We start from the raw sequence: 27,928 nt of genomic DNA on the forward strand, positions 1-27,928 counted from the left end.
ACGCCGGATCCGTTTTATTCCCCATTGACTTGTATTTGCGCCGAATTGTGCCAAATGGTCTTGCGTTGCATGCGTCGTCCACCAGATCTGGCAAAATTTCTTCATCCGGCTGCTGGAAAAGACGCAGCATGCAGCATTTATTGTCACTGGCAAAAAACCGACCACGCCGGATCCGCCGCCGTCCGGCATGTTGTATAATGGAAGCCTATGAGCGCCGGATCCGTTGTCATCCAGCATATGATGGAATCCAACCAACGACGGATCCGTTTTTTTGAACTGAGCATTCTCAGCATCACAACGGATTATCAAAAAACGGGAGCGGAATGCATGAAAAAAACTGATGCGATGGATTTGTATTTTTTGCCGGATCCATCGCATCAGTTTCTTTGCCGGATCGTGCCTAACGGTGAAAATCGGATGTGTGAAACCAGTCTTAGGCAGGTAGGGGCCCGGTGACACGGGCAGCACCATCAATACAATAGGGCTGCCCTGTTCTACAAGCTACAATACCTTTGTCACAGTAACCGGTGATAAACACGTCTGTCCTCCGGCCGTAAAGTTACAAAACACTTCTATAGCATCTGATGGACAGCCAAGATTTGGGTCAATCCAATACTTTCCTAGAAGACACGGAACAAACGTACAGCCGGTGTGAAGAACGCAGATTGGGGCATGGACAATGCAGAAATTATTATTTAATCCGCATGGTAAATGTACAGAGATGGATGGAGACAATGTAATACCGCACAAGAGTATTGCATATACCGTAATACAACCAACAAACCTTTCTACTATGCACAGTACAGAATCTGCACTGCTATCTGGAAACAATCACATGCACACTGATGATGGGGCTTATCATGGCTTTAAGGCTATACGCACCTTCACACAATTATTTTTTTTATTTTTTTTTTTATGGTTTTCATTAAAAACTTTCCACCATATTGCAGAGTGTGTGTAAGTCATTTATCTGCAAAAATCTTCCAAATATATCAGAGCTCCTGCGTTTCAGAGAGAATATATTGTGAGATCCTGTGCGGAGATGAGACTAGTTATGGGCGGCCCCTGACCGGACTCTCCGAGGCACTGATAGAGGCGATTTACAGGTCTCTTGCTATAGGAGATACCCAGCAATCTCCTGGATCGGGGCTCAGAGGATCTCCTAAGAAGACAGTATTGTCTCTGAACTGTCACAGCATTGCCTGGCTGCAATCGTGTACACGGGCTCTGATTCATGCTGCCCGTGGCCAGGAGCGGACAGCGTCCTACCAAGCAGATACCGGTGGTGTTACATAGCCGGCATCTGCCTGTAACTACCTCTGACCACGGTATTTAAATAGATTATCCAGGACTTTTTTATTTTTTTCTACTATGAGTCTAACAACTAACACGCAGGTAGTCGCTATCTATCTGTCTTTTCAACAGAGCTTCAGCACACAGCGGTCACCGGGGATTCTGCTACTCCATGTCGACAGGGCAGCTCTTCCTCTTTCAGCCGACTCTGTTGATGAGGTGTGACTGACGACATTATACTGATTGACAGCTATCGCCTGCAATTAGGCAGGAGGGAGTCTGCACTCAACAGAGTGGAAGAGAAGCCGCTGCTGTGACGACATGACATCAGCCACTAAACGGTCAGCAGGGTTGGTCTGTGATGGCTCTGAGCTGGCAGAGATAGGCACTGGTGATGAGCGGGCACTACCATGCTCAGGTGCTCAGTACTCGTATCTAGTGATGAACGGGCACTACCATGCTCGGGTGCTCAGTACTGGTAACTAGTGATGAGCGGACACTACCATGCTCAGGTGCTCAGTACTGGTAACTAGTGATGAGCGGGCACTACCATGCTCGGGTGCTCAGTACTGGTAACTAGTGATGAGCGGGCACTACCATGCTCGGGTGCTCAGTACTGGTAACTAGTGATGAGCGGGCACTACCATGCTCGGGTGCTCAGTACTGGTAACCAGTGATGAGTGGGCACTACCATGCTCGGGTGCTCAGTACTGGTAACTAGTGATGAACGGGCACTACCATGCTCGGGTGCTCAGTACTGGTAACTAGTGATCAGCGGGCACTACCATGCTCGGGTGCTCAGTACTGGTAACTAGTGATGAGCGGACACTACCATGCTCGGGTGCTCAGTACTCGTAACTAGTGATGAGCGGGCACTACCATGCTCGGGTGCTCAGTACTGGTAACTAGTGATGAACGGGCACTACCATGCTCGGGTGCTCAGTACTGGTAACTAGTGATGAGCGGGCACTACCATGCTCAGGTGCTCAGTACTCGTATCTAGTGATGAACGGGCACTACTATGCTCGGGTGCTCAGTACTGGTAACTAGTGATGAGCGGACACTACCATGCTCGGGTGCTCAGTACTCGTAACTAGTTATGAGCGGGCACTACCATGCTCGGGTGCTCAGTACTGGTAACTAGTGATGAGTGGGCACTACCATGCTCGGGGGCTCAGTACTGGTAACTAGTGATGAACGGGCACTACCATGCTCGGGTGCTCAGTACTGGTAACTAGTGATGAGCGGGCACTACCATGCTCGGGTGCTCTGTACTGGTAACTAGTGATGAGCGGACACTACCATGCTCGGGTGCTCAGTACTCGTAACTAGTGATGAGCGGGCACTACCATGCTCGGGTGCTCGGTACTCAAAACGAGCAGTTGATCGCTCGGACGGGCACGACTCGAGTACTGTGCATAATGGAAGTCAATGAGAAACTCAAGTATCTTTTCAGAAGATCTTCTGGAAAAATACTTATGTTCCCCATTGACTTCCATTATGCACAGTACTCAAGTCGTGCCCGTCCGAGCGTTCAACTGCTCGTTTTGAGTACCGAGCACCCGAGCATGGTAGTGCCCGCTCATCACTAGTTCTGAGTACTGAGCTCCCGAGCATGGTAGTGCCCGTTCATCACTAGTTACCAGTACTGAGCACCCGAGCATGGTAGTGCCCGCTCATCACTAGTTACGAGTACTGAGCACCCGAGCATGGTAGTGCCCGCTCATCACTAGTAGGCAGCAGACATAACAGGTAATTAGCAACTGTCTGTCTATTAGTTCTTAAGCCCATAGTAAAAAAGTTAATTAGTCCTGGATAACCTCTTTAAATGACGTCAGAACAGGTGCACGCAGTCAGCAGCTCCCCATGACGCAATCATGGGGCTAAACCAATGGGTTATGATCCCAGGTTCAAGTCCACTAAGAGATCTAAAGAATAAAGTCAAAATGAAAAAAATAATGTTTTAAAAAATATTAAAAAATTCGAATCACTCAACTCTTCCCCATATTAAAAATAAAAAAACCAAACATATTTGGTAATGTCGTAGTCTATCAACATATGAAATTATTCAAACCATACATTAAATGGCGGAAAAAAAATCAAAACGTCCGAATTGAAGTTAACAAGAGATTAAACTGTTGGATGTCTCCACATAATGGTATCAATAAAAACAAGGCCCACACAATTCCTTGGATTTAAAAAAAAAAAAAGTTACGGGTCTCAGAAAATTGCTTCAGAAACAAAAAATTATTTATTTTTTCTTTTACAAATTTCTGAAAATATTTTCACCATTAAAATAACAAAAAAAGGTCACCTTTGTTATCACCATAATCAAATTGGCAATGAGGAGAATGAGGGTATCCGGTCATTTCAGCCGCACAATAAACGGCATAAAAACCAAACACCAAAAACAATGGCAGAATTGCTTATTTATGTGTCTAAGGCCAGGTTCAGACATCCGTGTTTCAGGTACGTGTGACGTCCGTTTTTAACATGGATGCCACACACATACCCATGTTCTATAAAGTTACACACACGTCCGTGTTTTCACACAGACCGTATGACCCCCGCACGCACACACGGAGACATGTACATTTTTTCTCTGGCAGCACGGGTGTCACACGGATCGCACTCTGACGTGACCCGTGTGACACGTACCGGAGAAAACACGGGTCTGTGAAATATAAAGATGTTCTATAGTCACCTGTATCCAGCGCTGCTTTCTTCGGCTCTGCTGCCTCCTGCTCCTGACCACCGCTCATTATACTCATAGAATATTCACTGCACCTTGCAGCTGGAAGCAGTAGCATCACCGGGGACAGCATCGCTGGGGACAGGTGAGTATCCAGCAAGCAAGCAGTGTGTGTGCAGTGGTCATCGGAGTTACCAATGAACTCTGCTGAACCCGTGAGGTCACCATCGTAACACCCGCTATAGCACGGATGTCGCGGAGGTGTCATCAGGTGATCATCAGACTCCGATGACCTCCTGGACGTCACTGCACACACATTGCTTGCTGGATACTCACCTGTCCCTGGAGATGCTGTCCCCAATGCGGTCCTTGGCAATGCTCCTGCTTCCAGCTCCGAGGTGCAGTGAATATATTATGAGTATAATGAGCGGGGGTCAGGAGCAGGAGACAGCAGAGCTGAAGAAAGCGCTGGATACAGGTGAATATAGAAAATCTTTTTATTTGAAAGACACATGTTTCCTCCAGTACGTGTCACATGTATGACACACGCATGACCATACCCATGCGTGTGGCTTGTACCTGATTAAACACGGACGTCTGAAACCGGCCTTAATGTCACTGCACTTATATTTTTTTTTCCCATTTTTTAAATAAATTATATGGTAAAAATGAATGGTGTCATTCAAAACAACAACTCGCTCTGCAAAAAAAACCAAAAAAATGGCTTCATGGGGCTAAATGTTCCCGGAAAAATGAAAAATGTTATGGCTCTTGGATGAAGGTGAGGAACCCTACCGATCAAATCAGGGGTCTTATGTGCCCCTTGGGAGCGGAGCTGTAGTGCACATACGTGACCACCACTTCATTCACAATACCGCCTATTTTATGCACAGAATATGGGACCCCCATTCTCAAGAAGTGTAGTGGTCCCACTATCATGTATCTTTGGGTAGGTGATACCTATTTTATGTGAGATAATCCCTTTGAGTCTTGCGCGTTACGATTGGAGCCATGCTATGTCCACCCCTGTTTTCGACCTCATGGACCCAATATAACCTCTGCCCCCCGCACCACGTCTTGCTCTGCACCCACCGTCTGATACTTTCCGTTCACAGTGCAGAAGGTCCCGACAGACGCGCGCTGGATTGTCGCGGGTTCCAGGAGGGTTCTTTATACTGTGCATTAAATCCGTCAGGTAGTGAAGAGTTTTAAAGATCTCGGTGCTAAAGTCCAGGATTGTCACTTCAGTGTTCTGATAGCTCTGCTCGTTAGTAATGTTACATTGTCGCCAGATGATTGGACATATTACAATGAATATTAATTACATGCGGAATAGTTACATTCATGCACGATATTAGTTCAAATGATTAATAAACAACAAGGAGAAAAGGAAAAAAAAAGAAGAATATTTCATTAATAGAAAATCAGCCACATAGAACAATCACATCTTTAACCCTTGTCTGGTACCATGAAAAAAAATCACTGGTTGTATCAATCTGCATGGGGTCACATTAACCCCATGGTACCGGACAAGGGTCAATGGACATTTTTACCATTGAAATCAGAAGAGTTGTAGACGGCATTTGTAGCTATTCACCTGGAGTAGACGGACATTCTGGGGTAATTTAACAATTACTGTGTCTGTGTGCAATTATGTTTTTACAAAATTCAGCACATTTTTTGGCGCACAGTGTCACACCCTTTGTTATGAAGATACTTTTCCAGCAAAGTCGCATCTTCTTTGTGCTTTCAATAAATATACTGAATAACATTGTAGCACACATGCTATAAACAAAAGGATTTTCAATTACATTGTTCACTGCTCATTGCCTAGGTTAACGCTCCAGTCTAAGGGGTACTTTGCACGTTGCGACATCGCTACTGCGATCTCGTCGGGGTCAAATCGAAAGTGGCGCACATCCGGCGCCGGTAACGACGTTGCAATGTGTAAAGTTTAGAAGCACCGATAAACGATCGCAAAAGCGTCGTAAATAGCTGATCGGTGTAGTGTCGGTCATTTCCATAATTTCACTGCAGCGACAGGTACGATGTTGTTCCTCGTTCCTGCGGCAGCACACATTGCTGTGTGTGAAGCCGCAGGAGCGAGGACCGTCTCCTACCTGCCTCCCGCCAGCAATGCGGAAGGAAGGAGGTGAGCGGGATGTTTACGTCCCGCTCATCTCCGCCCCTCCGGTTCTATTGGCCGCCTGCGGTGTGACGTCGCTGTGCCGCCGCACGACCCGCCCCCTTAGGAAGGAGGCGGGTCGCCGGCCAGAGCGACATCGCAGGGCAGGTGAGTGCATGTGACGCTGCCGTAGCGATAATGTTTGCTACACCAGCTATCACAAGATATCACATCTGCGACGGGGGCGGGGACTATCGCGCTTGGCATCGCTACAATCGGCTTGCGATGTCGCAACGTGCAAAGTACCCCTAACAGTGGTGACCAGTCTCTTGGGCAAGGAGTGCAGCTCTAAAGGTCCAGTCACACTAAGCAACTTACCAGCGATCCCAACAACGATAGGGATCGCTGGTAAGTTGCTAGGAGGTTGCTGGTGAGATGTCACACTGCGACGCTCCAGCGATCCCACCAGCAACCTGACCTGGCAGGGATCGCTGGAGCGTCGCTACACGAGTTGCTGGTGAGCTCACCAGCAACCAGTGACCAGCCCCCAGCGCCGCGTGGAAGATGCTGCGCTTGGTAACTAAGGTAAATATCGGGTAACCAACCCGATATTTACCTTGGTTACCACCGCACGGAGCTACACGTGCAGAGAGCAGGGAGCAGCGCACACTGAGCGCTGGCTCCCTGCTCTCCTAGTTACAGCACACATCGGGTTAATTACCCGATGTGTGCTGCAGCTACATGTGCACAGAGCAGGAGCCGGCACTGACAGTGAGAGCGGCGGAGGCTGGTAACAAAGGTAAATATCGGGTAACCAAGGACAGGGCTTCTTGGTTACCCGATGTTTACTGTGGTTACCAGCCTCCACAGTAGCCGGCTCCTGCTCACTGCACATTTAGTTGTTGCTCTGTCGCTGTCACACACAGCGATCTGTGCTTCACAGCGGGACAGCAACAACTAAAAAATGGCCCAGGACATTCAGCAACAACCAACGACCTCACAGCAGGGGCCAGGTTGTTGCTGGATGTCACACACAGCAACATCGCTAGCAACGTCACAAAAGTTGTTCGTTAGCAGCGATGTTGCTAGCGATGTTGCTTAGTGTGACGGGGCCTTTACCAATGCTTTCCTATAGAGCTTGTAAGTGCTGCAGCTGGATTGCTGGATCTGGCCAGCTTCAGTATCCCTATGCTGCAGAGGAAAAGCTGCTATTGCAAACTGTCATTCAACCATTTGCACACTGCAACCAGCAAGCTGGAGAGCGGTGTGCTCCTGAATGCAACATGAGAATAATTATGTAACCCCTTCACTGCCAAGGTCACTGATATTTAATTAGCTTTTCGTGATGGGTGAACATGCGTGCCACTGCCATCGGGATGCAACTTGAGTGCCGACCATGAGTCAATAGGAAACTCAAGCATTATCAAACTCACATGCTCGAGGCTTGATCGTTTAATAAACAGTGGCGAGCACATTCAGCCATCACTATTAGCTTTGTCTTATATTAATAAAGTCAGCGTGAACATTTTACTTTCTGTAACTCCAGTGAACCTGCAGGGACGCCGACATACTCACCACCGCGGCCAGCGTGCACCCTCCCCTGACTCTACGTGGCCGTCCATGTGCTCTCCTGCTGCCTGCTGGTCTCGGGGACTGCACATGTCACACAAGTCTCCCAAGAGTGCACTTAGGGCGCACGCTTCGCTACTCTTAAATGGCCAGCACACTATTACCCATAAATGCCTCTCAGGCTATGGCTGAGAGAACGTAGGTATTTAAGGCATCATCCCATTAGGGGAGGTGCCTGAGCAACGTGTTCAATTAGTTACCTGCTTGCTAGCTATGTGTCAGGTACTGTGTATCCTGCCCTTGTTATCTGTAACTGTGCCTGCCTTCCCATACTTGCCATATCTTCCATGCTTGCCTACCTCAGCCATACCGCCTATACCTATCTGCACTGGAGACTACCTGCCTGTACCTGAGCCTGTCCATGCTCTGGCGGTCAGCTGCCACAGTACCGGACCTACTCACCGCAACCTCAGAGAGTGTAAAGCCTGCTTTACACCTTACAATTACACATGCGATTTCGTATGCGATGTGACCCGCCCCCATCGTATGTGCGGCACGTTCAATTTGTTGCCCGTGTCGCACAAACGAGTAACCCCCGTCACACATACTTACCTGTCCATACGACCTCGTTGTGGGCGGCGAACATCCACTTCCTGAAGGGGGAGGGACGTTCGGCATCACAGCGACGTCACACGGCAGCCGGCCAATAGAAGCGGAGGGGCAGAGATGAGTGGGACGTAAACATCCCGCCCACCTCCTTCCTTCCGCATTGCCGGAGGGAGCCGCGGGACGCAGGTAAGCTGTGTTCATCGTTCCCAGGGTGTCACACGGAGCGATGTTTGCTGCCTCGGGAACATTGAACCAGCGGACGTTCAATTTTTAGTAATTGAACGACGTGTATGCGATCAACGGTTTTTCGTTCAATCGCAATCGCACGTAGGTTTCACACACTACAACACCACTAACGATGCCGGATGTGCGTCACTTACAACGTGACCCCGCCGACACATCGTAAGATTTATTGTAGCGTGTAAAGCCCGCTTAACACTTTCTGGTTTTGTGAGGGAACGGAGGAGAAAAAAAGCTGCAAGTGACACCAAGAAGACTGATCACAGCCCGTTGGGATACGTGCACACTGCACATGATGTGTTATTGACGCTGGCGTATGAGCTGAGTTTTTCTTGCGGCAGTGTTTTTCATGAAGTTTCTTTTTCGGCAGCTTTCTGGCATTTCACTGCGGCAGTTTTGCCACTGGAATTTTTTTTTTGAACCCTGAACATCTTTATTGTTAATTTTAGGTGCAGCTTTATTTCTTATTTTTTAGGCTCGGTTTTACCCACATTCATATTTAATGCATTTTATACCAATTTGAACTCTTGATGATGGCATTTTAGCAATATGCCAAGTGTCTATTTTGAATATTATTATTGATTCAGGGGTGTAATATTATTTTTTATTTTTTTTCATATTTGTCAAAAATGTAAATATTGATTTGACAACAAAGTTAGACCTCCTTCGGGAATATAAAAAAAACACTTTTCAATATCTTTAAGGCCGCTTTACACGCTATGACATCGCTAAAGCGATCTCGTTGGGGTCACGGAATTTGTGACGCACATCCGGCCTCGTTAGCGATGCCGTTACGTGTGACACCTATGAGCGATTTTGAATCGACGCAAAAACGTGCAAAATCGCTCATCGGTGACATGGGGGTCCATTCTCGAATATCGTTGCTGCTGCAGTAACTTCGTAGTTCGTCGTTCCTGCGGCACCACACATCGCTCCGTGTGACACCGCAGGAACGAGGAACCTCACCTTACCTGCGTCCCGCCCAAAATGAGGAAGGAAGGAGGTGGGCGGGATGTTATGTCCCGCTCATCTCTGCCCCTCCGCTTCTATTGGGCGGCTGCTTAGTGACGTCGCTGTGACGCCACACGGACCGCCCCCTTAAAAAGGAGGTGGTTCGCCGGTCACAGCGACGTCGCTAGGCAGGTAGTGTGACGGGTCTGGGCGATGTTGTGCGCCACGGGCAGCGATTTGCACGTGTCACACAACCGACGGGGGCGGGTACCCACGCTAGCGATATCAGTACCGATATCGCAGCATGTAAAGTGGCCTTTACCCTAAGACTTTCTTTTGATTAAATAGTAGTGATGTGACTTTCATAGTGATATCATGGAGCCAGGTTCCGCTACACATAGTTATAATATTACATGCATGGTTCTAGGTAGTCGTTGGCCACTGCAGACACATAATTTTAGAACCACGGACCATGAAGAAATAAATATAGAAAGTATACGTAAAGGTTCTATTATACATCAAATTGTCAGATTCCCCTTCTCTTTCCTCTTCTCACAATAGCGGTCTCTCTGTGATAATAAATGCATAAATTTCTACCTCCATCTTCATAGCGGCGTGTGACTCCATCAGCGCCTGGATAGCGGAGTTCATGTCCATCACTTTCTATGTAATGAAATAGAAAAAGTTTGTCAAAAACAAAACAAGGAGCACAGACGTCCGGCAACTCTGGTGATCGCGTATCCTCTGGAATCGGCTCTTATTTGGCTTGGGATGTCAGACGAAGAACCCCTAGTTATACTTTTTTTTTCCTTTAAACAGATTACATAACAGATGACAAACTGATATCGGTTTTGCAAACTTATATCAGTTTTGCAATTTTTCATAGTCTCCCGGATCGGCCCCGCTCCTCAGCAATTCATACTATCTACCCCAAGAGCAACATCCAGCATCCCGCAGTGGGATGTCCTGTGACCACCTCAGCCAATCAGCAGCCACTGATCAGATGCAGCCTTCACATTTTCTATTCAGATGGAAAGACAAGGCAGCCTTTGATTGGCTACACTGGTCATGTGATGCCTCCCGCCGGATGTTGCTGGTGGATTAAATACGGGGCTGGGCGTGTTTGGGAGGGGAGTGTAGGTTTTTTTCCCCCTCACACTTGCTTAGTAGTAGAGAACCCCTTTAAAGTCAAGAAATGATATCTGGCCATACACCTGAGATGGATCCTTCAACCTCCCTATAAACAGGCACACAGAAGTTAGCGGAAGACGGAAGACGTCTGGCAGTGGCTCCCAGTGTAACAAAGGATTGGGCATATCCGATATGTCTGATCATTCTGCCCCTTACATGTTTCCCTTATACAAATTAAATCTTTATTCTATCCATCAATTATGGCAGGATCATACGAAGACAAATCCTACTATCTGAATCCCATGAGATAAAAAGGATCCATCACCAGCTCCCTATGATCAGTGTTTCCAGTATGGGCAAGAGGCACTGAGTTCTGGAATATACAACCGTCCTGATTTATACTTGAAAATCCTTATATGTCTATTATACTTACCGTTGGTCCTGGCGCACCCCGCGGACCCTAAAAAACACATTTACTATCCTTAGATTACAATTATGTACTGTTATACAACAAGGACCAATGCATCTTCTATCAACACATATTCTGCTTTATATCATACTTACAGGGGGACCTGGGTTTCCTGGGGGTCCTTGAGGTCCCTAAAAATTGAACCCAAATCATTATTAAACTGCAAAAGTTTCCTATGTCCATACTCAAGATAGCGGCAAATGTAAAATGTGATTAATAAGAAAGCGTTATTGTAAATTCACAGCAGATTGTACAATAATATCTGCATGTTATTATCTAGATATCTTAGACTTGGTAATGATTTATTTTTGAAGTCCATGTCAGAATGGCTGTATATCATTTACAAAAATGTAACTCAATCTCCATTTGCCTGATTGTCCCTCGTCCCTGCTGAGATCTCACACTGCTCAGTATAAGGCTGAGTGGACGGAGACTGGATATTCACCGTCTCATGAGTAATTGTTAATTTTAATATCAGAATAATACTGTAAGTCTGATATAGATTTTCAAAGGAAGTACACCAGCCTCATCGGGTCTAAGATCTATTTAATAATGTCTGCGTTTTCATATTGTAAAATCGAGTGGCAGATATAACCATTTGTGATTTGCTTAGGCGGCTTTCACACTACGTTTTTTTAACATGCGTCCTGAACGTTTTTTTTTAATGCAAAAACGGATCCAGTGCAAATGCGTTTTCATTTCAATGCATTTGCAATGGACTCGCGTCAACATGCGTTTGCGTGCGTTATAGTGAGGATCCAGCGACTTGCAGTTTTTTAACTTTTTTCAAAAACGCTACTTGTAGCGTTTTTGAGCTGCGTCCAAATACTGCAAATTGCTGGATCCTGACTAAACAGCACGCAAACGCAGGTGAACGCTGGCATGCTGATAGACAGGATCCTGCTTGCTCTTCTGAGCATGCTCAGAAACCAGCCTGGCGTGATCAGTCTCTCTCTCCCCCTCCCTCTCTCCCCCTCCCTCTCTCCCCCTCTATCTCCTCTCTCCTCTCTCCCCCGCCTGAGCGCTGCGGTCGCTCGTAACCAAGGTAAATATCGGGTAACCAAGCAAAGCGCTTCGCTTAGTTACCCGATGTTTACCTTGGTTACGTGTGCAGGCAGCCAGGCTTCTAGCAGCTGCGGACGCTCGTAACCAAGGTAAGTATCGGGTATCCAAGCAAAGCACTTCGCTTAGTTACCCGATGATTACCTTGGTTACCAGTGTCCGCAGCTGTCAGATGCCGGCTCCCAGTCTATCATGTTCAGTTCCCCTCACTGCCGATCACATGACTCCAATGCCCGCCCATAAACTTCAAGTAACGGGATCCTGCAAAATAACACATGCGTTTGCATGCATTTTTCTTTGTAAAAACAGGATCCACTTTTACAGCAAAAAAACCGTTCATGACGCATGTTAAAAAAACCTAGTGTGAAAGCCGCCTAAGAAGAAAGAAACATGAACTGGACAGTTAAAGAAAACAAACACCCATGCCTAATGCATCAGATTTTGGTCTCTTAAAGGGGATGTGCTATAATAAAATAACCTGTTTATATAAATATTTAATAATAATTATACAGCTCTGGCAAAAATTAAGAGACCGCTGCAAAGTTGACAGTTTTTCGTTTTTATATTTTTGAGTAAAATATAAATTGTTCTTTTATTCTATAAACTCCTGACGACCTCTCTGAATTTCCAAGCAAAACATTTTGTATTTATTTTCTGAAAATGAGAAATGGTCAAAAGAAGATAAAAAACGCATTGCTTTCACACCTCAAATAATGCAAAGAAAACAAGTCCATAATCATTTAGAAACAACAATACTAATGTTTTATCTCAGGAAAAGTTTAGAAATCAATATTTTGTGAAATAACCATGATTTATTTTTAATCCCAGCTTTCATGCGTCTTGGCTGCTTTCCACTAGTCTGTCACACTGCTTTTGGGTGACCTTATGCCTCTCCTAGTGCAAAATTGTAAGCAGTTCTTCTTTGTTTGATGGTTTGTGACTATCCATCTTCCTCTTGATTACATGCCAGAGGTTTTCAATGGGGTTCAGGTCTGGAGATTGGGCTGGCCATGACAGGGTTTTGATGTGGTGGAGCTTCATCAATACATTGACTGACCTAGCTGTGTGGCACGGCGCATTGTCCTGCTGGAAAAAACAGTCCTCAGAGTTGGGGAACATTGCCTGAGCAGAAGGAAGCAGCTGTTTTTCCAGGATAACCTTGCATGCGGCTTGCTTGATTCATACATCCTTCGCAAATTATAATCTGCCCAATTCCAGCCTTGCTGGAGCATTCCCAGATAATCACCGATCCTCCACCAAATTTCACAATAGGTGCAAAATACTGTGGCTTGTACGCCTCTCCAGGTCTCCGTCTAACCATTAAACGATCAGGTGTTGGGCAAAGCTGAAAATTAGACTCATCAGAGAAGATTACCTTACTCCAGTCCTTTATGGTCCAATCCTTATGGTCTTTGTTAAACTTCAGCCTGGCTCTCCTTTGCTTCTCATTGATGAAAGGCTTTTTTCTAGCTTTACATGACTTGAGCCCTACCTCTAGGAGCCTGTTATGAACTGTTCTTGCCGTGCACTTTACCCCAGCTGCCATTTGCCATTCCTTTTGTAGGTCACTTGAGTGACATTCGAATAAGATGACGGTCATTCCGGTCAGTAGAGTGTCACTTTCATCCTCTACCGGGCAGTACTCTGGTTGGAATTCAACGGACACTGGAATGGAACGGCTACAGACATGTAGAGAAGCTGATTTTTATAAAACTGTGCAGTGGCCTCTTGATTTTTGCCAGAGCTGTATGTTAGAATGCCCGTATTTGGGGGTCTGTTTAATCATTGCAGATACAATCAGTGCCCCCTATTATTTTGGATATTATATAGATGCCTTAAGATAGGGAGGTCTGTAAGGTGACGTATGCTCTGTAATCAGCTGACCGTTCTCAGGCGGCCTCGATATGTACAGTTTTATCACCACGTTCTCTTACCATTTCACCTTTTGATCCTTTGTCACCTCGATTCCCCTAAAAATATAGAAATTAAAAATGATCAATAAGGCTAAAAATGTAGGTGATTGCAATATGGTTAGTATACATACAAATCTCCATGGACGAGCCCATAGTCAGATGAGTGGCAGTATAGGGCAGTAGATGAGTGGCAGTATAGGGCAGTAGATAAGTGGCAGTATAGGGCAGTAGATGAGTGGCAGTATAAGTGTGAGGCTCGTGTACAAACACTCCACAATATAATATACACTCTACAATATACCGACATGAAGCTGAATAAAAGGGGTGGTTCAGGGGATAAAAAATATTAATGTTTTAAAAAGGGTTTAGACTGATTAAAAAACTAAAAGTAGTCCTAGAAGCGGTGACCTGCCTGTACCAGTGATGGTTTATTGAGCTGGGACCAGGAAGTACAGACTACTGGGGAGAGGGGAAGCATCATACTGGGAGTGGCGGATATTTGGTGGCAGTCACTATTACTTCTTTAATTTAAGGTATGTGCACATGGAGTTTTTTGAGGAGTCTTTTAGAAAGGGTAGCGTCACAAAAAATGAAAAAATTATCAAAATTGAGGCACAGACTTCTCCTATGTATTTCTATTGTAAAACCACTTTGCAGTTCATATTTCAGTGTATGGAGCATTTTTTCTTAAAGGGAACCTGTCACCAGATTTGGTGACTATAAGCTGCGGCCACCACCAGTGGGCTCTTATATACCGCATTCTAACCTGCTGTATATAGGAGCCCAGGCCGCTGTGTACAACATAAAAATCACTTTATAATACTTACCTAAACGGTCGGTGCAGTGCAGACTGGTCATATGGGTGTCCCCGTTCTCTGGTTTGGCGCTGCTTCTTTCGGCCATCTTTATCCTCCTTCTTCTGAAGCCTGGGTGCATGACGCGTCCTACATCATCCACACTAGCAGGCACTGAAGTTCCGCTCATGCGCGCTACAATACTTTGATCTGCCCTGCTCAGAGCAGATTAACCCCTTCACCCCCGGCCACTAAAACACCCTAATGACCGGCCCCTTTTTGCAATTCTGACCAGTGTCACTTTGACAGGTTATAACTCTGGAACGCTTCAACGGATCCTGGCGATTCTGACATTGTTTTTTCGTGACATATTGTACTTCATGTCAGTGGTAAATTTAAACCGATAATTTTTGCGTTTGTGAAAATTTAGGAAATTTTGCAAAAATGTTGAAAATTTCGCAATTTTCAAACTTTTAAAATTTATGTCCATAAATCTGAGAGATATGTCACACAAAATAGTTACTAAATAAACTTTCCCACTTGTGTACTTTACATCAGCGCAATTTTCGAAACAAAATTTTTTTTCGTTAGGAAGTTAGAAGGGGTCAAAGGTCATCAGCGATTTTCTCATTTTTCCAACAAAATTTAGAAAATATTTTTTTTTAGGGACCACATCACATTTGAAGTGACTTTGAGAGGCCGAGGTGACAGAAAATACCCAAAAGTGACCCCATTCTAAAAACTGCACCCCTCACTCTGCTCAAAACCACATCCAAGAAGTTTATTAACCCTTTAGGTGCTTCACAGGAACCAAAGCAATGTGGAAGGAAAAAATTAAAATTTTACTTTTTAACACAAAAATGTTACTTTAGCCATAAAATTTTCATTTTCACAAGGGAGAAAAGAGAAAGTGCACCCTACAATTTATAGTGCAATTTCTCCTGAGTACGCTGATACCCCATATGTGGTAAAAATCAATTGTTTGGGCGCACAGCGGAGCTCGGAAGGGAAGGCGCGCCATTTGAATTTTTGAACGCAAAATTAGCTGCACTCATTAGCGGACGCCATGTCGGGTTTGAAGACCCCCTGAGGTGCCTAAACAATGGAGCTCCCCCACAAGTGACCCCATTTTGGAAACTAGAACCCTCAAATAATTTTTCTAGTTGTTTGGTGAGCACTTTGAACACCTGGGGGCTTCACAGAAGTTTAGAACATTGAGCTGTGAAAAGAAAATTATTTTTTTTTACCACAAAACGGTTGCTTCAACTAGGTAGCTTTTTTTTCCACAAGGGTATCAGGAAAAAATGCACCATAAAATGTTTTGTGCATTTTCTCCTGAGTATGCAGATACCTCATATGTGGTGGAAATCAAATGTTTGGACACACGGCAAGGCTCGGAAGGCAAGGAGCGCCATTTGAATTTTTGAGTGCAAAATTAGCTGCACTCATTAGCGGACGCCATGTCGGGTTTGAAGACCCCCTGAGGTGCCTAAACAATGGAGCTCCCCCACAAGTGACCCCATTTTGGAAACTAGAACCCTCAAATTATTTTTCTAGATGTTTGGTGAGCACTTTGAACACCTGGGGGCTTCACAGAAGTTTAGAACGTTGAGCCATGAAAAGAAAAAAAAATTTTTTTACCACAAAACGGTTGCTTCAACTAGGTAGCTTTTTTTTCCACAAGGGTATCAGGCAAAAATGCACCATAAAATGTATTGTGCATTTTCTCCTGAGTACGCAGATACCTCATATGTGGTGGAAAGTAATTGTTTGGGCGCATGGCGGGGCTCAGAAGAGAAGGAGCGCCATTTGACAGCAAAATTGGTTGGAATCATTAGCGGATGCCATGTCACGTTTTGGAGACCCCCTATGGTGCCTAAACAGTGGAGCTCCCCCCACAAGTGACCCCATTTTGGAAACTAGACCCCTCAAGGAGTTTATCTAGATGTTTAGCGAGCCCCAAGGGGCTCCACAGAAGTTGATAATGTTGAGCCATGAATACAATTTTTTTTTTCACCACAAAACTGTCACTTGAACCAGGTAGCTTTTTTTTCCACAAGGGTATCAGGAAAAAATGCACCACAAAACGTATTGTGCAATTTCTCCTAAGTACGCAGATACCTCATATGTGGTGGAAAGTAATTGTTTGGGCGCATGGCAGGGCTCAGAAGAGAAGGAGCGCCATTTGACAGCAAAATTGGTTGGAATCATTAGCGGACGCCATGTCACGTTTAGAGACCCCCTATGGTGCCTAAACAGTGGAGCTCCCCCACAAATTACCCCATTTCGGAACTAGACCCCTCAAGGAATTTATCTAGATGTTTGGTGAGCCCCTTGTACCCCCAGGGGCTCCACAGAAGTTGATAACGTTGAACCGTGAAAATTATTATTTTTTTTTAACCACAAAATTTTTGTATCAACCAGGTAGCTTTTTTTTTTTACAACGGTATCAGGAAAAACTGCGCCATAAAACATATTGTGCAATTTTTTCTGAGTACGTAGATACCTCATATGTGGTGGAAAGTAATTGTTTGGGCACATGGTGGGGTTCAGAAGAGAAGGAACGCCATTTAACTTTTCAAACGCACAGACGCGGTGCACTGATCGGTCGCTGCAGGACGCACGGTCGGATGAGATACAAAAAGCGTTGGGGATACGGAAAAAAAAGGTCACGCCAAAAATTGAGCAGGGATGCCGATCCGTTATGTGCATCCCTGATCAGCGCTCGGCGGGACGCACGGACGGATGCGATACAAAAAGCATCGCGAATACGGAAAAAAGTCAGGCCAAAAACTGACTACGGATGCAGATCCGTTATCTGCATCCCTGATCAGCGCTCGGCGGGACGCACGGATGGATGAAGTGTAAAAATGGGCAGGATACAAGAAAAAAAAAAAGTTATACTCACAGTACCAAGAGGATCACTAACCAGAAGAGCTGCAGAGGAACAAGAAGGCAGTGAGATAGACAGCTTTACACCAGCAGCAGGCAGGACGTTGGACAGATCAGCAGAAGGACCCAGCGATGGAGGCAGATGTGATCGGGCCAGTGAAGACCTCGGACGACCCGTGAAGGCAGGTAAGAGGACGTCGGGGGGAAGGGCAGAGGGGGATGGGGAGAGGGGGGGACAGAGGGGGGGGCAGAGGGACAGCAGAGGGGGCGGAGAAGCAAAGGCAGAAGGAAGGAACCTTGGAAGCAGAATAGAGATGACAGAGGAGGCAGGCAGATCGCGTGGGTAGCAGATCGGGATGCCGGGGGGCAGATCGGGGCGTAGGGGGGCAGATCGGGGGGGGGCACGGGCAGGGGCCTTCACGGGAGTGTGCAGGGGCCTTCACGGGAGCGCGCAGGGTCCATCGCGAGAGCGCGCAGGGAGCGGAATACTTACCATTGGAGCAGGAGCGGCGGTGACATCAGAGGCGGCGGCGGCAGCAGCAGCCGTGGCGTGGTACCAAAAGTACCAGCCACTCCACGCTGCAGACATGTTGGGGGAGGGTCCCCAGACCAGGACAGGCCTGGGGATGGAGGCCACCCGCAGATCAGACCGCCCCACTGCACACTGATTGGAGCGATTGCGCGTCATAGCACGATCGCTCCAATCAGTGTTGCAGGGGCTGGGGGCGACATGTTGGAGATCCACCTATGATCTGCTGTAGCTGCTACAATAGATCATAGCAGGATCTCACAGTATCGCACTAATTCGGGCATTATTTTTGCCGAAATTAGTGCGAACGATGTGGTTGGCGGTTCAGATTTGAACAGCCAATCACATCGATCGCCTATGGGGGGTGGCGATGCCACCCCCCTGGGGTCAAGCAAAGGTCCCCTGCTGTAAGAAACAGCAGGGGACATCATTTGAAAGCCGTTGCTATGGCCACAGCAATCAAATGAAGTTTAGGCCGTAAAATTACGTCCCTGGTCGTTAAGTCACGTTAAAATAGGACGTAATTTTACTGCCCGCGGTCGTGAAGGGGTTAAAGTGCACCTGCGCAGGACCTCAGTGCTGCCTAGTGTGGGTGACGTAGGACGCGTCATGCACCAGGCTTCAGAAGAAGGAGGACAAAGATAGCCGAAAGAGGAGGCGCCGGTACCGGAGAGTGGAGACACCCATCCGACCAGTCTGCACCACACCGACCATTTAGGTCAGTATTATAAAGTGTTTTTTACGTTCTGCACAGCGGCCTGGGCTCTTATATACAGCATGTTAGAACGCTGTATATAACAGCCCACTGGTGGTGGCTGCAGCTTATAGGTCCCAAATCTGGTGACAGGTTCCCTTTAAGCTTCAGGATTTGAAAACCACCTGATGGGAGAAATGTCTCCTGATGGAATCCGCTCTTAGGAACTGTCCAACCAAAAGGCTGTAAAAAATGCATTAGGGTATGTGCGCACGTTGCTTTTTACCTGCTTTTTACCTGCTTTTTTGCTGCTTTTTCTTCTGCGCTGTTTAATGCCAAAATGGATGTGTTCTTCTATTCAAGCAAAGTCTATGGGAATTTGGGTTTCTTGTTCACACTATGTTGTTCAAAATGATGCCTTTTTGAGGCAGAACTTTGGTCAAAAACTCAGCTTTTCAAAGAAGCAACATGTCAATTGTTTTTGCCATTTGGGTTTTGCACTGCAAAGCTGAGTTTTTGATCAAAGTTCTGCCACAAAAAGGCAGCATTTTGAACAACATAGTGTGAACAAGAAACCCAAATTCCCATAGATTTTGCTTGAATAGAAGAACACATCCATTTTGGCACTAAACAGCGCAGAAGAAAAAGCAGCAAAAAAGCAGAGAAAAAGCAGGTAAAAAGCAATGTGCGCACATACCCTAAGGGAAAAAACTTTTTAAAAGGTCTTCAAAACCATTTCAGAAAACAAAAAAAGAACTCCTCAAGAAACTACCCCAAAGAATGAGCATTTACTGGAGTGGTTTCTACTAGAAAACGTGTATTTTTTTACCTTCTAAAAAAAAAAAACCCTCTATGTGCACAAAGGCTTACAAGGGAGCCGTCCTATCTTACTATTCTCAGAGGCGCTTCACTTTTACAGATGCAGCCACATCCTTACCATGATAGCCTAAAAGTGTTACCCTTCACATATTACGTTTTTGCTGCGTTTTTTCCTACAGAAAAAACCTGATCTCTTGGCAGTAAAAAAGCTGTTTCCAAAAAAGCAGGTTTTGCTGAGTTTTTTGTTGCCTTTTTTGTGTTTCATTTAGTACGTTTAAATAAAGTTTGTAAATTCACCACAAATCGAACAAAAACACAGCGGTTGTGTTTTTTTTGACTCTCATTGCTTTCAATGGTGAAAAAAAGCTGCAAAAACGCTGAAAGAATTAAAAATCTGCTTCTTTAAAAAAACTGGCTGAAGTGCACATTTAGTGCTGGCTTTTTGTTTTTTCTTCATTGAATTGGTCGGTGGCTGACCCCCACCTTGCTATGCACCCCAATTTGGGATGTATTCCACCTGTCTAGATTTTGGCGATTGGTGACTGTTCACATTCAGTCATCAGGCCTTGTCCACAGGCTATTTACTTCATGCAGCATTTGCTTGGACCTGTCCCGCCCACAGCCATGACTGATGGGTACGGGATTGAACTTGCCCAAGTGAGTGCTGCTAAGAGCAGTTCTACTATTCATATGTGAGGCCGTATGGCACATTTTATAAAAATATTTTAGTGTAGGACTGCCCCAAATGAGATTTGCCGTGACGTGGCGGGGTAGCTCAAGAAATTGCAATTTTTTGCCAAAAATCTCAAAATTTTTATAATAAGTACAGTTTGGAATTTTTAGTGCTGAAGTGCACATTTAGTGCTGGCTTTTTGTTTTTTTCTTCTTTAAAAAAAACGCAGCAGTTTCAATCTCAATCGGGGAAAAAAACAACTGTGTGACTGAGATTTCTGGAGTCTCATAGTTTTTGCCCGTACTGTAAAAATCAGCTTTTAATTTGCATAAAACTAATAAAAAAAAACATATGTGATTATAGACTTAAAAGGAATCTGTCAGCAGGTTTTTGCTACCTCATCTGAGAGCACCATGCTGTAGGTTCAGAGGCCCTGAGTTCAATGATATACCACTTAGATTAGTGGCTGCAGCCGTTCTCACACAGTGACATTTTTTAGATTTTACATGTAGCAGTGCTGACAGCTGCCCCCGCCCACACCAGGCTTTCAGTGCTTATTTCCATAGACAGAAACTGCTAATCACAGAAGTGGGTGGAGTTGGACCCCTGCTGAGACCCACTAATTATAAAGATAAGAGGCTTAAGCTAACATAGCAGATAAACAAAAAAAGACTGTGAGATAACAGAGGCAGGGCTGTATTCTTGGTTTTAACTCTTCCAGCATGTTCCCTTGATATATATCATTGTAAATAAGCACTTGTACCTCACCCCCCCCATCTCATTGTAGATTGTAAGCTCTCACGAGCAGGGTTGTCTTTTCCCCCCCCCCCCTCTAAATATTGTATTTTCTATAACTGTTACTGGTTTGTATATGATCCTCCTGAATTGTAAAGCGCTGCGGAATATGTTGGCGCTATAGAAATAAAGATTATTATTATTATTATATATTGTGAATTTTCTGGTTGCAAAAAGTAAAATCCTCAGTGAAGGCTGCAGCATAAGTTGACATATTGTAGATCTCAGATCTGCAGCACATTTGCATGATGTACTGTCTCTGCAGTGTGTGGATCGGATTCTGTGAAGAATCCAGTATTGATACTGTAATATATTGCACACAATACACTTTGCAGTCGCACATGGCAGGTTGTAGTTTTCATTTCTCCCTTCAGGGCCATCCATCTCTACTCACCAGATTGCCTGTGGGTCCTATTATGCCACCAGGACCTATGGGACCGCTGTTTCCCTTGACATAAGAAAAGAAAAAACAGTCCGTAAAACAAAATATAATTCAGCTTTGTACAACTAAACCCTTTATGACAGGTCTAATTTTCAGTCTTGTACTTCAATTATTACCTCCCTTTCCTCCCAAAGTCCCATTTTTTTCTATCGATGTATTGAAAACTGAGAAAAAAAATTCCATGGGGGTGAAATGTTGGAAAAAAAAATCTCAATTCCGCCATTGTTTTAGGTTTTCTTATACGGCGACAAGAACATATTCTGGTAACTTGATTCTTCAGAGTTTTACGATTGCGGAGACACCAGACTTGTATCATTATTTCTGAGCCCTGTAACTTTTTTTTTTTCATTTTCACTTTGATGTAACTAAGTTGTTTTTTTTTTTGCTTTGTGAGATAACATTTTTATTGATTATGTTTTTGTTTAAATAAGACGCTCCATAAATATGCACCTTACATCTTACATAGGTGTTGGAAAGGGCTGCAACATCCCTTTGCTTTTCCCTAAAATCAAGGGGAGGTTTCTAGGTGGACCCCTGATTTGTGGTGATAAAGCCGGAATGTAATGCATGTTTTGCTTTTTTTTCTTGCTGCTGTTATGAAGCTGTCAAGGCAGGAATTTAGGTGAAGACTGCTAATGGAGTCTTCCTTTGGGATATTCAGAGACGGTGCCGTATTAGCTGTATACCAGTGCCGATATATCAATGTATCAGACAATGAATACATAAGACATGTTCTCCTTGAGCCAGCATCACCAACTGAACTCGTGTATTCTAAGACACCCAATTATACAATCTGCATTTCTAACCTTGAAGCTAGAACAAGGGAGTAAGGAGTATTCAACTCCTTATTTTCTCCCAACATATCTTTGTTCATTAAAACATTCTTTCTGTGTAAACATTACTGATAAGACTTTTGCTCATTATTTGAAAACTTCCATTATTTGTACATCTGTTCACTTATCCTTGGTAACCCCTTCATGACTATACAACTTTTATAGATCTGTGCAATTGCTACATAGACAGACAGATTATTATGCAACTACATCTACATTTTTATTATTTACATACACCGATATTCTTATTATGTTTAAACAAACATACTACAGCTCAGACCACCTTCACAAAGCATTTTGCAGTGTCCATCGGAGTTAAATGTGAGTATTTTTCCAAGCTAATACCTCAGATGAAAATCACTACAGTATCTGTCGCCCCTTGGCTCCTATATATACCTTCTCTTCTGGATGCCTCTGTATGGAATAATGCAGCAGACTATGCTATTCCATACAGCAGAAAAAAATGTATAGTGAACACTTTTTGGCCGCTGATTCATATGACCGGTGTTTTCCCAATTCAAACTAAACAGACTGTAATGCTCACGGCCGGCGTAGGGGCAGCTAGAAGGGTTAGTTGATCCAGTGAACCACAGGGGTAACTGAACAGGAGCATGGGTATCTGACTACTAGCTAGCAGACTTGTATACTGACTAACTAAAGGCATTGCACAGGCACTACCGCTAATGGGAGGGTGCCTTAAAAACATAGTGAAAAATAACGATAAAGGCTAAAAGTCACCGATTTAGGTGCTCAGGAGAAAAACACACTTGATACACTGCAGGAGACAGGTGGGCACACTCCACGTTCCTCTGACACGGTATAGGTTCTAACAGGGAGCTTCTCATACTACCTCTGCCGTATGAGCGACTGCAATTGTCTCCCCCACCTGTGATCACAGATAGATACCTAGTATCCTATATATTTTTGCCTGATATGCCTCATATACACTGTCTCTAATACATTTGGAATTTGCTTCCCGGGCTCAATAGATATACAATACCCTTTACTACTGCATGTATATGGTTCCCAATACAACAGGAATCGTTTTCAATTCCTAGGATCATTAGAATCTTTTTTGTAACTTGATAGACGCATGCTAACAGCTCATCCTTTGGACCTCCATATGGTTTTATGGTCTATCCACCAGTAGCCAGCTCATCATTGAGAATTATTTTCCTGGTGTACTGATATTAGATATAAATAAGTCCAGTCTGACGAAGGCCTGCCGGCCGAAACGTCGACCTATGTGGACACTTCCTTATACAGCAATATACAACAATTGCACCAACGTTTTGATTAATAAAATTATTACAGCTTGAACTCGACTTGACTAATTGTTTGGGGTCATTAGTGTGCCGGATTTCTTCTATTTAAAAACATAGTGCCTGAAAATAGTGTGCCGGCCACTTAAGAGGAGGTCCGGTGTGCGTGCACCCTCAGCACACTCGGGGAAGACCTCGGGTGTATGCACAGGCCCCGGGAGGGGAATGAGCAGCACACGTGGATGATCAGGGGATTGTAGGGGGGGACACGACCTGGCCAGTTAATCGGCGTCCCTTCAGGGATGCCGTTGCTTCACAGACGATGCAAAGCAGCCACCTAATGCAAAAGTTGGAATCAGTGAATGACCAATATTCCCCACTGGTAACTGGGACTAAAGCCTGCTTTACACGGGACGACCGATTGTGCGATATCACGATCGATCGTACCCGCCCCCGTCGTTTTTGCGTCACAGGCAATTAGTTGCCCGTGACGCACAAACTCGTTTAACCCCCGTCACACGTACTTACCTTCCGGACGACCTTGCTGTGGGCGACGAACGTCCACTTCCTGAAGTGGGAGGGACGTTCGGCGTCACAGCGACATCACACGGCAGCCAGCCAATAGAAGCGGAGGGGCGGAGATGAGTGCGATGTAAACATCCCGCCCACCTCCTTCCTTCCATTAAGCCGTCGGGTGCCGTGGGAGGCAGTAAGCTGCTGTTCATCGTTCCCGTGGTGTCACACGGAGCAATGTGTGATGCCACGGAAACGAACAACCGGCGCCATTTTAATTAAACAATTTTATGAAACCTAGCGACGAGTACACGACTCACGATTTGTGAGTGATACTGCGTAGCTAGGAGGTGTTACACGAGACGACGTCGTGTACAATGCCGGATATGCGTCACGAAAACCACGACCCCGACGATGCATCGCACGATAGCTCGTCTCGTGTAAAGCCCGCATTAGTCTAATATAAGTCATAAGAGATTATAGAAATCAATATTTTGAAAAATGTCCCCTCTAATGTGACCAATATTATAGTCAAGAGCAATAATAGATACTTACAGCTTGACCAGGAGGACCTTTAGGACCAGTGATACCCCCTAGACCAATGTCACCAGAAGGACCCTATAAAACAAGCTTTAGTTACAATAGGTGAATTCATCCCAACAAGATGGGTCTTGATTGAAATGGGCTAAAATTACATCACAGAGGCAACTACTCCTCCTTCACTCCACACACAGATGTTACAACATTGAAGACATTAGCAAAAATCTATACAGATCATATTGTACCTTTGGGCCAGGGAACCCTTGGAAACCCATGAGACCTTGATCACCGTCTTCTCCCTGTATATACACAATGGTGGATTATCCCGTATTCCTTACATCTTGAATCTTCACTAGAGAAGAGATGGTGGATGCTCACCAGAAGCCCCTTTAGGCCACTTTCACCTTTTGGTCCTTGATCACCTTGCGCCCCAGATAAACCCCTTGATCCTGATTTTCCCGGGTGACCACGTAGTCCTGTTTCTCCCTTTAAAAAGTTAAAAATCAAATAAATTTATTGAAATTTTAACCTTAAGACTCGCATCATAAAATTAAAAAGTGTATAATGATAGCACAATAATACCTTAGGTCCTGGGGCACCATCACTTCCTTGAGGACCAGGAGAACCCTTTGGCCCGTGTCGACCAGGTAGACCTGCCAATCCACTGAGCCCTGGGCTGCCGGCTACACCCTATAGGGATTAAATAGATATAGAATTTGGGTTATTCGAGATAGAGGTAATGATTCTACATGATAAAGATTGAGCCTGGGCACAAAATATACAGAAAATGTACCTAAATAGTGTGTTATCAGATTGTGGTCATGAGGATGCCATTAAAGGATTATTCCCAATAAGTGAGTTACCCCCTATCGAAAGAATACGGATAATTTACTGATCACTGGGGGGTCTGACTACTGGGACCCCCATCAAATCCTCGGGAACCAGGCTCCACAGAATCCCATGTTAAATGGAGTGGACGTTATTCACCTCCACTCAAGACGAGACTGCAGAGCTTGTTCCTGGGTTCTAGAGCCTCGGTATTTGCCATTCAAAAGTATGGGAAAGTTTATTAAAGGGATATCCCCCTATCTTATGTATCACTGGGGCCCACCTTCTGGGGAGCTCTGGCGCTTACACACACTTGTGCAAATGGTTGTTCATTTCGGTAAAAAGATGATCGTTCTCGGTGGTGTATGTGGGTAAATAAGACGCGTGGTTGATCTATTACAGATCTTGTACTGATCATTCAGTGCACATCATTTACCTTGGTCTGCCCGTGTGAATAGGCTACTAAATGACCGCTAATCAATAAAGGTTAACGATTGGCGGTCATATTGTACCGCTGGTCATCCCGTGTAAACAAATCCTTAGTAGTGACTTGCAGCGCTGGCGTCCTTACATTGCTCTCCTCAGCAAGGACTCCGTCTTATTCACCGCTGTGACATGCCTGTGCCATGCTGCCTTCCTTCCTCACGGTCCCACACTTGTGCGTCCTCTGCTACCTCCTTCAAGGGCCTGTGCACGCTGCACAGGTCTCCAGGGAATGCTCCTGGAGTGTGCACGAACACACCTGCCTGGCTTTTTAAGGGCCGGTACACCATATCCTGAAGTGCCTCTCAACCTATCTCTGAAATGCACTGGGTACTTAAGGCACTTCCCCACTAGGGGAGATGCCTGAGCAATGTTGTTAGTCAGTGGTTTTCTCTCTAGCTAGCTAGTTGTAATGTCTCCTTTCCAGGACCACATGACAGCACCACAGGAGTTGCTTCCTCCGCCCTCTACAGGGACAGGAACACAAGAGGTTAAAAACCCCTCCCCCTCCCAACCTCTCCAGTGTTTTTCCTGTCCCTGTACAGGACGGACGTAGGCACTTACCGGGATGTACGGGGTCCAGGTGGATCGAGGGGGGGCTCTGCTCTCTCTCCCTCCGGCCTGTCAAGACGCCCCAGGCCGACACCTCGCTGTCCGGGGTCCCTCAGCCACGCCGGTCGAGCTGCAGCTCCCGGCGCCTGCCGCTTCCCTCCGAGGGGAGGGCTCTCGGCCTCCTGCCTCCAGCCACGTGATGCTTCCGGGCACAGCGTGGAGAACGCCGGTGCATGCGCGGACGCCGCACTTCCGGTTTCCGGGTCAGTACGGCCCCGAAAAATTGGCGCGAAATTAGAACGGGACTTGGACGGCAGGACTGCGACCTGGACCCTTCACTCAGGTAAAAAAAACCTGGAAGGGTAGGGGGGTGCTACATTGGTTTTCATTCGGCTGCCAGCACTGCCTGTGATGGCTGAAAAGGAATCATACACTAAAACCCCTAAGGATGTCCAGGTCTCTGTAAGTGTCAGCCCTTCAGGGTTTCATTGCCCTGTAGCCAGAAGACTTGTCTGAGCCTTGTTCTTTTTTGCAGGGTGGAGGTTCTTCTGTGGGTTCTGGCACCATCCCCAAAAAGAAATGTACCGCTAAAATTAAACTTTGTGCGGTGTGTGATGTTAAACTCCCTGACACCTGTGCTAAGAAGCTCTGCGAGACCTGTATTACAAAACTGATCTCTGAAGAGCAGACTACCCTCCTGTCGGACATGAGGTCCATGATACGGGAGGAGGTTCAGGCTGTCATTGCAAGTCACGCCCCCCCTCCAGAGCCCCCGGCGCCTCCTGCACAAAAGCGTCCCCGCCATCTGTTAGAGTCCTCAGAGGAAGATGAGATGTCCAGGAACTCCGACTCCCCAGGGGAAGATGAGGTCCTGGGTCCCCTGCCTGAAGAAGAGCGGCGTTACTTATTTTCCGCAGGCGACATGGATGAGTTACTCCGTGCCGTACGGAGGACTATGATGGTGGAGGATACGGAACAACCACGGACCATACAGGATGAAATGTTTGGGGGGCTCCGGTCTCAGCGCCACAGGGTCTTTCCAGTAAATCACCATGTGCGTGCAATGATCCTGGCCGAGTGGGAGGAGGCGGAGAAAAGATTGCTTGTTCCCAGGGACTTTAAAGCCAGGCTGCCGTTTGAACCCGACGACATCAAGGAATGGGAGGATGTTCCCAAAATTGATGTTCCCGTGGCAAAAGTCGCACGGAAGACGTCCATTCCGTTT

At 45.7% G+C, this 27,928-nt stretch overlaps 1 protein-coding gene across 1 annotated transcript in view; it reads right to left on the reverse strand.

Moving 5' to 3' along the window:
• Positions 1–27,928, reverse strand: part of COL24A1 (collagen type XXIV alpha 1 chain) — a 382,434-nt gene that overhangs the window by 7,536 nt on the left and 346,970 nt on the right. Inside the window, exons 48-58 of the mRNA XM_075320523.1 lie at positions 25,423–25,530; positions 25,219–25,326; positions 25,086–25,139; positions 24,856–24,918; positions 21,645–21,698; positions 14,076–14,111; positions 11,175–11,210; positions 11,044–11,070; positions 10,077–10,142; positions 5,078–5,246; positions 511–620 (exon numbers count right to left, since the gene is read on the reverse strand). Coding sequence (XP_075176638.1) covers positions 511–620; positions 5,078–5,246; positions 10,077–10,142; positions 11,044–11,070; positions 11,175–11,210; positions 14,076–14,111; positions 21,645–21,698; positions 24,856–24,918; positions 25,086–25,139; positions 25,219–25,326; positions 25,423–25,530 — 831 coding nt within the window. The remainder of the gene's footprint in view (positions 1–510; positions 621–5,077; positions 5,247–10,076; positions 10,143–11,043; positions 11,071–11,174; positions 11,211–14,075; positions 14,112–21,644; positions 21,699–24,855; positions 24,919–25,085; positions 25,140–25,218; positions 25,327–25,422; positions 25,531–27,928) is intronic.

This window comes from Anomaloglossus baeobatrachus, chromosome 8, assembly GCF_048569485.1.
Source record: "Anomaloglossus baeobatrachus isolate aAnoBae1 chromosome 8, aAnoBae1.hap1, whole genome shotgun sequence".
In the NCBI taxonomy this organism is placed as follows: domain Eukaryota; kingdom Metazoa; phylum Chordata; class Amphibia; order Anura; family Aromobatidae; genus Anomaloglossus; species Anomaloglossus baeobatrachus.